Source organism: Eleutherodactylus coqui, chromosome 6 (genome assembly GCF_035609145.1).
Source record: "Eleutherodactylus coqui strain aEleCoq1 chromosome 6, aEleCoq1.hap1, whole genome shotgun sequence".
NCBI lineage: Eukaryota > Metazoa > Chordata > Amphibia > Anura > Eleutherodactylidae > Eleutherodactylus > Eleutherodactylus coqui.
Window position 1 is genome coordinate 188846349 of NC_089842.1, and position 16755 is coordinate 188863103.

The 16755-nt window shown below is 42.0% G+C and overlaps 1 protein-coding gene across 1 annotated transcript in view; it reads left to right on the forward strand.

The window, feature by feature from the left end:
* The window catches only part of GALNT16 (polypeptide N-acetylgalactosaminyltransferase 16), a 128224-nt gene that overhangs the window by 35680 nt on the left and 75789 nt on the right, over positions 1–16755 (forward strand). Inside the window, exon 2 of the mRNA XM_066608491.1 lies at positions 13998–14173. Coding sequence (XP_066464588.1) covers positions 13998–14173 — 176 coding nt within the window. The remainder of the gene's footprint in view (positions 1–13997; positions 14174–16755) is intronic.

Sequence of the window (16755 nt, forward strand, 5' to 3'; positions counted from 1 at the left end):
TACAACTGTATGTTATTAGTATTTCATTACTATTTCATCACAAACATGCAATGCCCCCACGTATCCGGGGCGTGTGAGTATTTCCCATTGTTTTCAATAGGAAACCTTGAATGACACTCGTCATGCAATGCTTTGCCGGCCTTATTGAAAACAATTGGCGATGTGAGGCATTCCGAGGGAATACCCAAAGATAGGACATGCCGTGACTTTTTCCCGGGAAAAAAAGTGCTAATGTGTATGATGTCCTTCAAAAGAATGACATCATACACATTAGCAATGTCATTCTTCTCAATGCATGCCGTCTGATCTGCGGCCCTTCCGCAATCGACATTGCAGAAAGGTCATGGATTCTGCGTCATTGCCTAGCACCCGCATGGGAAAGAAAAAAGAATTTTAAAAAGCTGTACTGTGCATGTCTGCTTGCGAGCCATCCACACCATCCGCAGTATAGGTACGTGCAGACGCCGATTGGGCACAGGGTTGGGTTCCGCTGCGGGCTTCTGCATGCGGAATCCGACCCTTTTGTGTGCAGGCAGTCTTAATAATCTGAAAAATTGCCTGATTATGGCAAATTGTCTGCACTTTAAGGGCTCCTGCAGACAAGCATAGGCGTATATATGCTTGCTGTGAATGGAGCACCTTTAGGTGCTTTAACACGCATATCTGCACGTTCTACTGTACTTTTTTGCACTGCAGGGCCCTTTCACATTGGTGCGGGATACACCCGTGTTGTTATAGAACTGCTTAGCAGCCCAATTAGTCCCCAATGTAATTAAGTAACACTGCAAAATCGTCCAGTTCTGTCTTTTGAGTGCGCAGATGTGTGCAAAAATATGGCATGTTGCGTATTCTTTTCGCCAGAAGGAAATTCGTGTGCAAAACTGCAGAATATGAGGTAACCCATTAAAATCAATGGGTCTTTTGTCAGCGGTTTGCACGAGTGATTTTGCAAGCTCAAAAACACACGCAAAATCGCCTGTGTGGAGAAGCCCTTATGGTTCTTGCTGCAAGTGCAGTGGATCGTCCTACCAGCAACCACGGTCGTTTTCTTTATTTTGCATGGCTTTGGAATGGACTGTGATCCTATTTCCATTTATCTGCCTTTACCAACATTAATCTACAAAATGGCAAGTTCTGTTTTTGGGGTTTTTTTAAAGTAAAAAAGTGTACTTTGATATTTTTTTCCCAAGCTGTATATAGACAGCAGTCAGATAGCCATAGGCTTCAAGTGCAAGGAGAATAAATTAAAATGGTTTACAGAGTTTGAGCAAATTCTGTGCTTTGTTAAATCCTATCTAACTAGTCCCAGAGTGGCCATTTAACGAAAACTTTATCTGGGCAACCTGCTTAGTCTGAACTTGTGTTGTATAATTCATACTGTAAAAGGTAACACTGGCGTCTCCGTTAGGATTTTGGACTCTCCACCCTGTGGCAAGTAACAGGAAGGGGCCTATGGAACCACGATTTAATGTGAGGAAAATTACAGGTGTGTCTTGCTTTCCATAAGCCATACGTTCGCACTGAACAATGTTCTATTCAGGGTAAGTGAAGTCTATATTCAGCCGGAGAGCATGAATGTTCATGAAAAATGTGTGCCCATCCTGTGTGGATCATAGATGGAAGTCTGAACACTTCATGGTTCCCTTACCGCAAAATAGCAGTTTCTATAACCCTTTAATACAGTCAGCTTAAACAAATATTCATCCGTACTCTTTGAAAGTTCTCTCAGTAGAGGGGTTACTGGGCTGCACTAGACTTCAATTTAAAGGATCGCTGAACCTACAAAACTTGTACGGCTTTTAAGAAGAGCTGCGAATATTTTTCGCATGTTTACATAAATATTTCGGGAGGTTATAAGAACATATGTGAGTTATGGTTACGGGGGAAGAACTTTACTTGAATACATAGGGAACCGCTATAGTTAGCCTCCTGGACCCTGATATTTGCAGAACAGTGCACTTAACTGCACAGCAAAGGAGATAAAACTGATCTTTATTTTGCATCATTTTGGAGTATTGATGATCCCAAATATGAAGTATGGACCCACTGAAGTAAATAGAGGGCATTGCTCTGAGGATTCTGTCTATTGCAGCCAAATCTGAAACTGTGCATTTTCTAGGATTGTCCTGGATCCTGGCTATTAAAGGACTCACAATGGGTTTACCATTTGTGCAGGTACTATAGGTAGACTATTGTGTCTAGTATAGGGTCGCCACCTTTTACACCAAAAAATACTGCAAAGATAAAAAAGTGCATAGTTTGGGGGTGAGGCTTACTGCGACAAATGATTTAAGTTTTTTATTCTTTTTTTTTTTTTTTTTTACCTCTTCTTCCACTCTTATCTTGTGACGCCATGCTCTAGGGTCCTTTTTATAATACAAGAGGCAATGGTAGCTGGCAAAGGACCCGTAATGGGCCGACACAGATGCCGCCCATATTGGGGCACTAGTGGCTGACACTTCTTAAAATGTACACGGGTTGTTCAGGCGCTCTTCATGACTTACTGTAGTAAGGGGCATACATAGAACTCATAGGATCAATAGCAAAACTCAGAATTGTCCGCCCTGCAAAAAAACGCCCCCATTTATATTTTCATTAAGACAACTTCTATAATATGATGGGCTCAGAAACAGTGGCTCAGCTCTAGTATACCTCTAAATAATGCAGTCAGATACAAGCATTACATAGTGATGGTGATTACTAGAGATGAGCGAACGTGTTCTTCCGAGCTTGATATTCGTGCGAATATTAGGGTGTTCGGTATGTTCGTTATCCGTAACGAACACCATGCGGTGTCCGGGTTACTTAAACTTTCTTCCCTGAAACGTTAGCGCTTTTTTTTGGCCAATATAAAGACAGGGAAGGCATTACAACTTCCCCCTGCAACGTTTAAGCCCTATACCACCCCCCTGCTGTGAGTGGCTGGGGAGATCAGGTGTCCGCCTGATATGAAAGTCTGCCCCTCCCGCGGTTCGCTATGGATGCATTCTATATGCGCTCAATGGGGCCAGCGGCAGCAGCGCTGACCCCATTGAGAACATATAGAAGACAAATCCTTCTTCTCTGGCACAGCTGTAACAGCTGTAGCAGAGAAGAACGATGTTTGCCCATTGAATTCAATGGAGCGGCAATACAGCATGTTCCACTGAATGCAATGGGCTGCCGGCGATCGCAGGATGAATGGTCGGAAAGGGGTTAAATATATAACAACTTTCCTGCAATTCATCCAGAAATGTGTTACACTAAAAATATATACCGGCGTATAAGGCGACCGGGCGTATAAGACGACCCCCCAACTGTCACCTTATACGCCGGCAATACAGTGGAGCAAAGAATAAAAAGCATTACTTACGTTTTTAGATGATCTGCGGCGCTCCTGCAGGCTGTCACTCCCTCCTGGTCCACGGCAGAGTATTGCTTTCTCTATGAAAGGCTTTAAATCCCTGCCTCCAGAAAGACACGTGCCTTCAGCCAATCACAGCCAATGACAATGATGTCATTGAATGGCTGTGATTGGCTGTGTTTCTGGAGGCGGGGATTTCAAGGCTTATGTGAACATGATTTGTGCAAAAAAAAATAACATTTTGGTGACCGATTCTCTTTTATTGTGAAGTTTCTCCTTACCTATAAGATTTGCAAAACTAATATAATGTAACCTTTTAAATTCTAATGACCAACAATGGTCCTAATCTTTCAAATATTTTCACATTTGCTTCTATGCACACAACACTTTAGGCCCAATGTCCGCTTTGCCTCCGCACGGGAGATGCGTGCGTCCTGCTGCCCAAAGGAATGCATTAGCATCTCTAGGGCAGCTAAAAGCATGCGGACGGGATTTCTTCCCGGTGTGTGGGTCGCACGCACGGAAAGAAATCGCAGCATGCTTCATTTTCCTGTGGGTCTGCCGCACGGACGGCTCCTGTGCTTCCATTGAAGCCTATGGAAGCTGTCCGTATCTGTGGCACACCCGCAGCTGAATTTCTGCTATGCCACAGAACCGCGGGAAAGCAGGAACTCAAAAAAAAAAGTGCACGCTGCTGGCGTGCCGAGCACATCCGCCGGGCCGAAGAAATAAGATCCAGCTGCAATGTAGGGGAGATCCGCAGCGTTTGGACAGGTAAGTAATAAGAATTTTCTGGCCTCATGTCTGCGGGAAAGGAGGGATCCGCGGCGGGACTCTGCATGGAGAATCCGCGCGGGCCGGAATTTTCCCATGGACATTAGGCCTAAATGTTAGAGAGATTTTAAATCCTGCAGATACAAGTTCTTCTAATGGTCTACTGCTTCTTTCATTTCTCTTGATTTCCAAGAAGTTGTCAAGAACTCAGTAAAGAACTTCTGTAAAAGGAGAATGTTTTGTATTAAGGTGTGAAATTTATGAAGTAGAGTATAATTCCTGACCACTGTGAGGAAGTAAAGTTTAAGAGTGTAAGAGGGGTAGGGGTCCCTTTTAGACATTGTCCTAAATGGAACAGTTTGTGGTACTCTATAAAAACTTTGATACTGCTTCGCATTTAATATAGAGTGGTGGAAAAGGTGGCACACAATGCTCACAGGCTTGTGTGCTGTGTCTGCGGGTTTCTTCATAAGCCTCTTGAGTAATAAAATCCTCACCAATTATAAGTAAAAGTCGTTCCCGGCTATCCCACCTCATACATTATAACTGAATTGTATGTTCATTTTAACACATTAACTACAGCTTTTCAGCCTGGGGCCTCGTGAGTTATATACAACTCGCTCACAGAATGCAATAAAAAATAGCAACAAATATTTCATTAAATTAGAAAGCATTGTTTCGTTTTCAAAGTTTATAAAACGCTGTCGACTCAAGGACATTTTTTTTCTAGTGTGGTAGTCAATATTTTAAACACTCACCACAGTAAGGCTGGGTTCACACGGGGCGGATTTGCCGTGGAAATTCCGTGCGGGATTTCGCCGCGGCATATCCGCCTGCGGCCGCTAATCCCGGGATTAGCCAGCCATGTGGACGAGATTTCTGAGAAATCTCGTCCACACAGGACGGCAAATCCGCTGTGGCTAAGCTGGCAGAAGCTGCTGCTGCGGCGCGGATTTGCCGACCGCAGCATGTCCATTTTTTTTTTTTTACGCTGCGGCCGTGCTTTCCTCTATGAGAGCGCCGAAGAAGAGCGAGCGTCCGGGCCGCTTCAAAGTCGCCGCGGGTTTTGCAGCAGCAGTTCTCCCGGTGGAAATCTCGCGGTTTTTCACTGCGGCCAAACCGCGAGATTTACGCCGAGAATCCGCCCTGTGAGAACGCAGCCTAAATGTTAAATAGGGTCGGATTCACACAAATATCTTTGCAAATCGCAATACCCAGTGAATAGGGCCTACTGATTTCAAAGGGTTTGTTCGCATAAGCGTATTTTGCGCGTGCATTTCATCCACCGCATGCTCTATTTTCGTACACATTTACAAACGAAAATAGCACATATCGCACTAATTAACTTATTTGCCCATTTCAAAAGATGGGAGCATGGTTGCGTGTTTTTTTTTTGCGCATGCAAAAAGTACAGTATTGCAATACAGTGTATTCAGGTTGCCGTCACACCTGACTTCTACAATATTAGAAAACACCAGTGTTGTACTATTAATGGCATTCATACTGTAGATATGCCATATATGTCTAAGGTAGGAATACCTCTGTGACTTTAGAGCTGGGATTAGATTTACATTTCTATTGGTTACTATTGGAAACAGTCAATAACATTTGTTGCTTCACCTTTCAACATAACGGATTTGCAATAAAACAGCATAAGTTTACCATATAAAAATTGAGTTACTGCATAGTATTTGCTGGGGAGGAAACTGCAGCACAGACTCATTCCCTATGTAGGGGTTCTGCCCACTAATGACATTTATCCTCTATATGATGGGGTGAAAATATCAGATCAGCGGGGGTTTGACTGCAGGGATCCTCAATGTTCACAACATCTGCAGACCCCAAGTTACCCATTTAAATGGAGCCATGCTGCGCATGCATGAACGCCGCTACATGCGCATGCATGACCTCCAATCTTCTGCGGGACAGAGGGAGATCAATGCACTTGGCAAGTCTCTTCTGTTCCATGGAAGTGAATGGAGCGGTAGTGACAAATGCACACCACTACTCCACTCGCAGGATAACTGTCTTTAGTGGGATACCCCCTTTAAATTGGGCAATGCTGCATTTTCCTGTAGTGCGGGTGACCAAAGCACTATTGTGCAGGAAAAAACAGTGAAGGTAATGAGCACTAAATAAATGCTGCAATCGCTTCAACAATTTAGGGTACTTTTACATGAGTCGGCAGTCGCCCAAATCCTCGTTCAAAACTGATTACGGTGACTGCTGTTCTATGTAAATACAGAAACCAATAGGACAAGTGAGCGAAAATAGCTCACTTGTCAGTCGCTTGGTTTTCAGTTCAACTAAGAACCAAGTGACTGTTGGCCCATGTGAACAGGCAGTCCTTCATCTATGAACGCCTGCCTGTTTACTCTGGAGGTGGGCGGCCAAAAGTGCTCTCCGCAGCGCTCTGCCTCCATTCAGTGAGCGGTCATTGCTCCCGTGTGAAAGCACAATAGTCATAGTCACTGGAACGGCTGTCGGGCACCCAAACGCCCAACAGTCTTCCCATGTAAAAGTACCTTTATTCTCTGGATTGGTGAAGTGATGAAGGTCAGAAGCAAACAGATTGCAAAGTGCTGGCATGTAAATGATACCTAACATTTTTGTACATTTTTTGTAACAAATACTAGATTTATAGCAATTACAAAAATCATTGAAAAAAGTGAAAAAATCCTTGTTTAAATATGCCTTTCAAGGGGTTATTCCAAAAATGACTTATCAGTTATACACAGGAAGGGTCTGATTGATGGGGGTCTGGCCACTGAGATCCCCAACAATCCCAAAAAATTAGGCTCTTGCGTCCCCCCTCCTTTTCACCGCGATCTTGCTACATCCCCCACATTGAGGAAGAGATTGAAAGGATTTCAGTGGTATTGCTGGAGATAGCTGAACGCTTGCAGTCGGCTATTTCTGTCAGCCCCATGGAAATGAATGGAGTGGTGCTGCACATGTGTGACCACTGCTCGATTCAATCTGACATTGCCGTGAGTGGGTGCAGTAAGTCCTCATTGACTGGAAGATGGGGTTGTGGGATTGCTGTTCTCGGGATCGATAAGGAACTCAATGGTGAGTTCTCCCATTGATCAGACTTTTATCAGCTCTCCTATGGAGAGGCCACAATCCTGTCTGAACTGCAGCTAACAGCATTTTAAGAAATGCTTTACAGCAGTCTTATGGGCCATTCACACAGGAAGGGACCCATTGACCTCTATGGGAAACTGTTCTAGGCATGTTCTATGGCCATTGTACAAATAGGAGGAGGAGGTGGCTTGTGACGATCATTTATTATTGGATTTCCTGTGTTTTTGTGTGTGTCTCCTTTCATTGTAATCCTGCCTGTGATGATAATGTGATGCCAGCTGAAAAGTTTTCTCTACAGAACAGGACATAACGGACTATCACTAGGCTTAGTGGTCAGTGTGTGAAGTGCAGAATTTGAGATGTTTTTTAAATAGATAAATAGATAAAGAATTTTTAAAAATCAGCAAAAGTTCCTAAAGTTTAACATAAAAAATTGCATCATTACAATAAGTAATTTTCCGAAACCCGATCCAGTTTAACGTTAATTGCTCGTAAATGTGCAGTGTCTGCAATAACCTGTTTTAATATTTAGACTTATAATCTGTTATAGTGTGCGCTTCAAGCTTTTAATCCTTATTTCATAACAGTTTGAGTTAGTTGATCTCTGTTAAAAGCTTGCCACAATTAAGAGCCAGCATTTGCACTACATAATGGTTATATTGTACTTGTAGACGTGTCTGTATCTGCAGAGGAATAAATTGCGCAAGAAATACATATTACATCCAACTTTCCCATTAATTTTGTCAGTAGGTCATGGATTTATTTCCTGTGCCAAAACTTTAAGTAACCCATTTTTTTTTTTTTTGATAGGCAACAGTTATAAGTTTGCTCGCCTCTCTGGCCATTGATATTGGCATTCTTTGTTGCAGAAATCTGCAATATGCTGCTGCATGTAATAGTTATGGTTAATGTTGGAGTGGACCGGTTTTAACATTGCTGTCAGCCCAGCTGCCCTACACGACAACATCTGCTCAGCTAACTGTGATATAACCAAGAAACTATTTGGCTAGCAGAGAAATGAGAGATGTGTTTTAATTAGCTTGTGACGGTACAGCCATAACCTTTTTCATGTTGTGCAATTGTATTCAAATGACATGACCAAGAAATATCTAAAGGGCGTTTCATACAGTACTGAACGTGCAGGGACACAGAGAGCTGTGCTGTGTGTGCACCTTGTACTCCAGAATGATCTGCACATTACTGTAATAAATAACTTCAGAAATCTGCAACATTTTCGCATTGCTGTACAATATTGTAGACAGACGGAGATTATATCAGCTGACAAGACCAAAAGTCGGTCATTACCATTCGACCTTGCTATTCGTGAATTCTGTTTCCAGGGCCTTTACAGCAACCCTGCTGTTTCAGGATAAAATTCTGTCCTGGGACCAAAGGCATTGGGGGTATTATCTGCATTTGTTCTTCTCTGACGTTCAACAGATCCTCCGTCTGGTCCTGGTTTACAGCTGCACAAAATTGCTGCTGCAATTTTTTATCTAGCTAATGTGCACTGTTCCAATTGGCCACTTCTGATCATGCAAGCAGCACTGGCCAATCAGAGAGCAGGTATCATGTATTTGTAGTTTAACACAACCAATGCACTATGGGAATTGGGTAATCTGAAGATGCGTTGACCATCTTGGATGGATGAAAATGAGACCCGAAAGCGGCAGATCGGATCGACGGCAAAGGAGAACAAGTGCAGGTAATATACCACCCGCTCCCTCCAGTCCCGGGATAGAATTTTGTTCTAAAACTGGAGGGTCACTTTAAGATTTAATAATATGGGGGGAACTGACAGTAACCAGTTGATCTTAAAGGACTTTTCCAGCTCCTCAAAATTGATGACTTATCCACAGGACCTATCCTATAGCTGTATGGAGCTGTTTTGCTACAGGAAGCAGACAGCTCCATACAATGTATAGTGGCCTGTGTTAGTACTGCAGGCTGAGTCCTATTAACTTCAATGGGACAAAGCCTACAGTACCAGCTCTGGTCATTGCACAATGCACAGAGCTGTCTGCTTTGTGCAGCAAAGCAGCAATAAGTGGGACAATAACTTAATTGCAATATAAGTGAATATAAGTCTGGAAAACTAATATTGGAACTGCACAGCTGGAGCACCGTAAAGGAGGCTGGAGCTGAAGACAGCTAAAAAACTATCCTGTGCAGGGCTTCCTGTTTCGAATTTTAAACATAGGGAGTGGGTTATTGTACACCACTGTTTTGTGCCTGCCTCCTGTTGTTCTTTAAAGCTATGGCGCTGCCCGGCCACGGTGTTAAAAGTGCTGAATAGCAGTGTTGGTGCTGAAGTCAGTGCGGTCATGTTGGAGATTGGTACCCAGGGCAATTGCCCAGTTTGCTTTCCCCTAACACCAGCTAGGATTGCTTAGAGAAACAAATCACACAAGCATCATGTTCAAATAGAGTATTAACTTAGATTGGCTTAGATTAGGAAGGGCACCTAATAGTCTTAAGGTCAATTTAGACACAACGATTATCGCTCAAAATTTGCTCAAAAGCCATCTTTTGAGCGATAATCGTTGTGTCTAAACGGGCGGCCATTGTGCACTGTTAGTGCACTATTTGTTCATCGTTGACTTTTAGCAAGCTAAAAATCAGTGATAAGCCTCATCAGCGCCGTGCACTGAGTTCTTAGCAGGATACCAGCTGATAGCATTCTTTCAGCTGGTATCCCGCACGGAGCTCTCAGCGATAGCTCTGAGAACAAAGCAGCAGTTTGCTTATACAAAGATGCTGCTGTTCTTGGAGCTGACAGCGGTGTCCCACTCTGCCTGCATTTAACTCTTAAGTAGCTAATTAGCTAATTAAAAGTTTATGCAAAGACGATCGTTTAAAACTGTCACTCAAACTGTTGTTTGAGCGATTTTTGAGCGATCATCTTTCAGTGTAAATGGGCGTTAATAAGTCTTATTAATAAAAGACGCATCTTGCATTGGTTTATAGCTAATGTCTAAATGAGAAAATAACTGAAAACTTGACATCTTCTTTTTTTTAAATTCAGGGACTCCCAATGAATAATGGGACATCAGTCTTTTTATCCACAGGACTGGATTTTGTCCTAATGGAAATCTATGACTAAATACAAAGGTATTTTCATGCCATAATGGAGGACTACTTTTTTTTTAATGACTTTTCTTAGAAAGGTACATATGGAAAGCGCAGAGCATGTTTCCTTTGTATTTGGTCTACAATTTATCCTAGTAGACGAGGCTTCAGCCAACACATACTCCTATGTCTACAGAGATATTTCTTGCCTACAGTTTTATCTCTCCAAGATAAAACTGTTATTTCTAAATTTAAAATGTACCTGAGTTTTCAGATGACTTTCAGGATAGGCTGCTTTGTGTGTGTGTACATGAGGAATAACACTGTTTCTGGCCATTATATAATTTGTATGCTGCATTTATCACATATTGTCCCCTGTGCAAGCTGTATATCTAATTTTTAATTGACTGTGAGCTGGTGGGTGGAGACTGCTGTGTTCTATACTGTAATATAGCAGATTCTCCTCTTTGTCTGTAACACGCATACAGAAACATAACCTCATAATAGAGGACATTAGAGAAGTACTCAGCAGTGAGAATAGATGTGATTTTAGTAGCTACAATATGGCAAATCACGTACTATTACTGCAGGCAGTGTCTTTCTGAGTCTTCACTTTTGTTTTTCTCCTCCCCTCTGCTCTGCATTGATTTCAGTGAACAGAATGAATTCTCACCCTCCTTCAGTTCCTATTCTCTGACTTATCTCTGTTACAACAGAGGGGCATCACTTAAAGGAAGGGAGATCCCTAGTGGCTAGCACTTTAGAGGGATTTTCCAGGACAAAAGCGTAATTTTAGGTAAATGCAGTAATTTTCGCTTTTGCTTGATATCACATTTGCTAACATTTTAACAGGAGCTTTTTGAAAGTTTAATAGCCATTTAAGCTTGCATGGTTTAAACCTTACCTGAGGCTTTAACAAGTTCTCTAAAATATACCAGGTTCTCCTTACCCTCATTTGCTGCTGTTTTCACCTTGTTCCAGGCTTTTAAGTTCTAATTTTCAGGTGGTCTTCCCCATTTTTCTGTTGCTCTGCTATTTGCATTCCACTATAAGGTAGTGGGTGTGGAGCATGCCTAGCATTTTGCCAGTAGTTCATCATCCTGTACTTCCTTTCCTCACTTCCCATGCTAGTCCGATCAGCAGGGAGGAAGTATCTGGACACTTGCCACTCTGTTGTTCTGGGATGGTTTAGGCATTCAGAGACATTCTGGCCAAATGGTTAATAAACACAATATAATGTGCATACACACAAACATGCTGTAAGAATAGGAGAGGCCTGTGAATGCAAGGAAAAGCCTGACAGCTGCACATGTCCTAGCGTCCCAGTAATTACAGAAGCTCAGTACCTAGCAACAAGCAGTGGTTTGCAGACAGGTTGCAAGGGAGACCCCTAGTGGCATCCATTTCAACATTGATTTACAGTTGTAGAAATCACGGAGGCAGAGGAATACAGGGGAAAATTTTTTTTTGAAAATATTCAGTGTGTATTCCTTAAAATGTAACTTTTAATAAACAATGCTAAAAACTCAGGTGCCTCACTGACACGACATCACATGCACAAACGAACATACAGGACTAATATAGGCTCGACTGGAGGTGCTGCTGCATCTCTCTCTCTCCTAGCCTATTCTATTTTGTATTGGGTATTCTCCTCTACTATTATCAGTATAGGATTGTTACCATACTGGCTAAATAGACTAGCCTAGACCATTTATTTTGTACACCAACCTATTGGGGTTATTTTTTCTTGCTGAACATCTATCCTAGTGTTCAGCTAACCATTAATCTGCGCTACTAGTGCTCTCAGGTGTACGGTCTTGGTGTTGATTTTTCACCACTTAGGAAAGGGTTAGCAAGGGTGCACAGTTTATAGGCCATCTTACGGCTAATATCGGGCCATCATTTCTGGACTGTTGCATACCTTCTACCCTGAGGTTACGGCAGCCTCATACTCATATATTTGTACGGGTTATTATACCCAATTTTGGGATGACAACTATTTCACTATAAGGTTCCTGATGAGTCCGCTTCTGACAGAAATGCGTTGAACCAACTAACATTTGAGAACCGATTTAATTTTGTTGTCCGGGTTTCCTGGACAACACCTATATCAGTCATCTACCTGTTTCTGGCATTGTCCCAGAATTTTGTTTCTCATACTGTCGTTAAATCTATGAGTCATTGACCCTTATTTTGGTCACTAGCCCTAAGCCACGGTCGGTCGGTACTAATTCATTTGACATTATCTATGATAAGTAGCATCTAACATCTAGCACCGCTTCATTTGGTAATCATCCACATAAGGCGCTACCGGCCTTTTTCGCGGGTTACCACCTACCATAGGGCTTTCTCATATAGTTTTTCACTACTGGCTCCATGTCGAGCCTATATTAGTCCTGTATGTTCGTTTGTGAATGTGATGTCGTGTCAGTGAGGCACCTGAGTTTTTAGCATTGTTTATTAAAACTTACGTTTTAAGGAATACACACAGTGAATATTGATTTACAGTTGTACAACAACAAAATGATTAATGAAAGTATATTACAAGATCGTTGAGACACACAGGCCACTTTCACATGACTGTGCTCCTGTTCTATGTCTGCATTACAAATACGTCCATGTTATGGCTTTGTGAAACTAGCCTAACCTTTCTACAGTATTAACTAAAACAAAAGACTTGTATGTTTGATGATACTGATAGTTTGTAATGTCAATCTAAGTAATTACTATATGCAGTAACTGTTTAAAAAAAAAAAGTGTCCACGCAGCGATAATCCAGGGAGGTATCAGGACACTGGTGATTTATTTTCTTATTATATGTAAAACTACTGCCAGACTATAATTGTCATGATGGGAAGGAATGTCTGACCAGATGTACAAGGACTCTTTAGTCAAAGTGTTTAGATACTATATATGAGCTGTGTAATTTACCTCTTATTACAGTGAGTGTCTCATACAAACCCTGTACTTACTGCTTAGAATACAGATTCTATGTGTAGAGAAGAGTGAATCCATTTGTAGATCTTGTTATTACGAGAGATGGATAAGGCAATGAGTCTAAATGTCTAGATGCTTTTAAACGGAATGATTATCATTTTAAAAAAATCGTTCAAATGAGCAAAAGTGAACGATAATCGTTCAGACTGAACCCGAGCAACAACCGAACGACGAATAATAATATTCGTTTGTTTTTCGCTGCTCGTTCATTTATTATTTGGTTTAAACAGCAATCGTTCAGTCCTTATACAGCGAACATGAACAACTGAATGATTTCTCGTGTGAACGAGCCAACAATGTATCTGCTGTATAAAGAGGCTGCACAAGCAAGCGATGACGTCATTCGCTCGTTCAAACGAAAAATCGTCTCCTTTAACAGCACCCTTGGCAACTTCGAGCTTCCAATGTGGTAATTTCCTTTTGTCATCTGTAGCAATGAATCATTTGGTGAATGCTGAAGTTGTTCCAAAGAACATTTGGATACAAAGTAACGAATCGTCAGTTATGAGTAGGAAAGTAGAATAACCAATAGTGTCTGAGTATGACTTACAGCATATGTAACTCTTAACCCATAGATATGTCACAGTCAGTACTAGAGAAACTTTCTCCCGTTTTGTTGCTCCACCTCTTACATCTGCCAAAATTTATCGAGTGCGAGAGAATTGTTTAGGGATTTGTAGACTACAATATAGTCTGAGCACGTTTCATGAATTGTGTTTTGTTCCAGGTGACGTCAGCCTTGCAGACAGAGAAGGGGAAGCTGAATGGCTTTGATGAGAAGTTGTATCTATCCTCAAAGTTTTTAAAGGCTGGAGAAGATCCTTACCGGCAGCATGCCTTCAACCAGCTGGAAAGTGACAAGCTAAGCAGTGACCGGCCAATTCGAGATACAAGACATTACAGGTAAAATAGTTGTGCGGGAAGATGAGGGGAAGAAGATGAGAATGGAAATGTTGGGGAGAGTTAGGTTGAGGCCAGCTTGCCTGGCTGCGTGTCAAACAGCTGTGGAGATATATCCTTTTGTATTTGCTAACCCAGGATACAGTTGCAGGAACCATTGATTTTTTTATTTATTTATTTTTTACTTTTTGGGATGATTAAGGAATGTTCCAGACACGTAATACATATACTTAATGGATAGAGATAACTGTACAGCAGAACATTAGTAGATTCTTCAGTGTTGAGTCTAAATGTAGTACTGCACGATTTATTGGAATAACAAGATGTGAGTAGTCTTCAGTTTCCATTAATCACAACCCACAGTCTGGGTCTCTTTGTTAAGTACCTATTGAAACTGTGATGAACTCCTGCCTGCAACAGCACAACCAGATGAGCCTCTGTGGAGGAAATTCGGCTTTAAATTCACCTCAAACTGTATTGGGGTTTTTTGGGGGGGTTTTGCCCAGACATAAGGGATTTTATGTTGTACGTTATAAGAATGGTTTAGTAAAGCTATATAAAATTACAAATATTAAAGAAGTTGTCCAGTTGTAAACTATTGGTGGCCTATCCTCACGATGGGTCATCAATAGTAGATCAGCGGGGGTCCCTCACTCAGGATCAGTTGTTGGTCAGGTCAGTGCACTGAGATGATTTGTGCAGGTAGCAGCTAGCTCCGTTCTCATAGCAATGGCCAGTCTTGGTATTGCAGGCTAAGTTACCATTGAAATGAATGGGAACTTAGCCTGCAATACCAAGCCTGGCCACTGTAGTAAGAACAGAGCTGTCTGCTTCCTGCAGAAATCTGTTCTATGCACAAGTATACAAGCTTGGTGAACTGATGACTGGCAGGGGCCATCTGGACTGACTGTTAGGAGGTGTTGGTTCCAGGTAACGGACCCTAGCTGATATACGATTGATGGCCTATCCTGAGGATAGGCCATCCAATAGTTCACAACTGGTCAACTGCTTCAAAGCATACCTACGTCTATATTAGGAGCTTTTCTGGCGTACTCACTAAACTTACATTACAAAGGATCCTGGTGTTATACATCATTGGTGGTGGACGTGGTTTTCCTGTGCGTCACTTGCCAATGGGCGGTGTGCCATGGTGGGCTTTCCTGTGAGATGAATTGGTGGGAAATGGTCGTAGACTACCTATGATTTTGGGATTAGCGAGCCTAGCCCCCTATGTTTCTGTGGCTATTTAAGGTACACGTCCGGCAGTGATATACAGCTGATCTGACTTGCTACTAGTTCACCATCAGAACTGGTAGCTCTTTCATTTATTATTTTGCTATCCTATCTCTTCCATCTTTGTTTTGTATCGTGCCTGATGGATTCTCACCGAAGGCAACACATTGAGCAGAATAGATGCACTTGATTTATAACATTGTTGTTCACAATTTTGAGCAGTAACAGCGGCTTCTGATTCACTTTATGGGTATTTACTAGTTTTGATAGATACTAGCTGCAGTCATTGTAGAGACCCTAATGATGCACTCAGGTGGATAGGAACTTTATCATCATTCCTTGGAGCATATTTGAGCAATCTCTAGTCTAGACTATATTTGATCTTTAGCCCAGACGATGATCTTTCTGAACAGAGTAGTGGCATTATATCATTTCTACCAATATTTACTATGATGGATAGATATCAGCAAGAATTATAAATACCCCAATGATGCATACAGGTGGACGCAAGTGTCATCAACGTTCCCAGATTTGCATCGGTGGGGTATCTATCTAATTATATTATATTGCTTGGAGGTTACTAACACTCTTCACAACAGCATTTTTCTTAATTGGATCTGCTGTTTAGTCTACTCCACCTTCTTTGAGGATGGGATCAAAAGCCTTCCCATGGAAATTCTAACATTTTCTTGAAACCCACTGGATTAGTGTCTCCTCTCATCTTTTCATCAATAATAGGGGTGGTCTAGTCTAGTTATACATTTGTCTCTTGGTTGAAGGATTAATTTCAAATAATATTATCTGGTGATAGTTCTATATTTTTTTTATTTATTATATAGTTTGCCTCAATTTATTTAGTCTTTAATAAAAGTAAAGTTTTAGAAGTATCTCCAGTGAATTCTACTTCATATATTGGTTCTACTGTGATATACATTACAAACGCAATGTGAAACTAGCCTAAGTTGTTCATGGTGTTCAACCAGCAGAATTGCCCTAAGGGCTTATTTAGACGACCGTATATCGGCTCGGTTTTCACGCCGAGCCGATATACGGTATACTTGTCTGCGGGGGGGGGGGGGGGAGGATGCAGGAACATCTGAGCTCCCGCCCCTCGCCACTATTTGCAATGGGAGGGGAGGGGCGAAGCTAAGCGCCAGTACTTAGCTTCGCCCCCATCTCGCCCCCCTCCTATTGCAAATAGTGGCGAGGGACAGAGAGGGGGCGGGAGCTCAGTTCCTGCTCCTGGCTCTTCCATCCTCCTCCCCCTGCAGACAAGCACACCGTATATCGGCTCGGCATGAAAACCGAGCCGATATACGGTCGTCTGAATAAGCCCTGAATTATACTTTGGG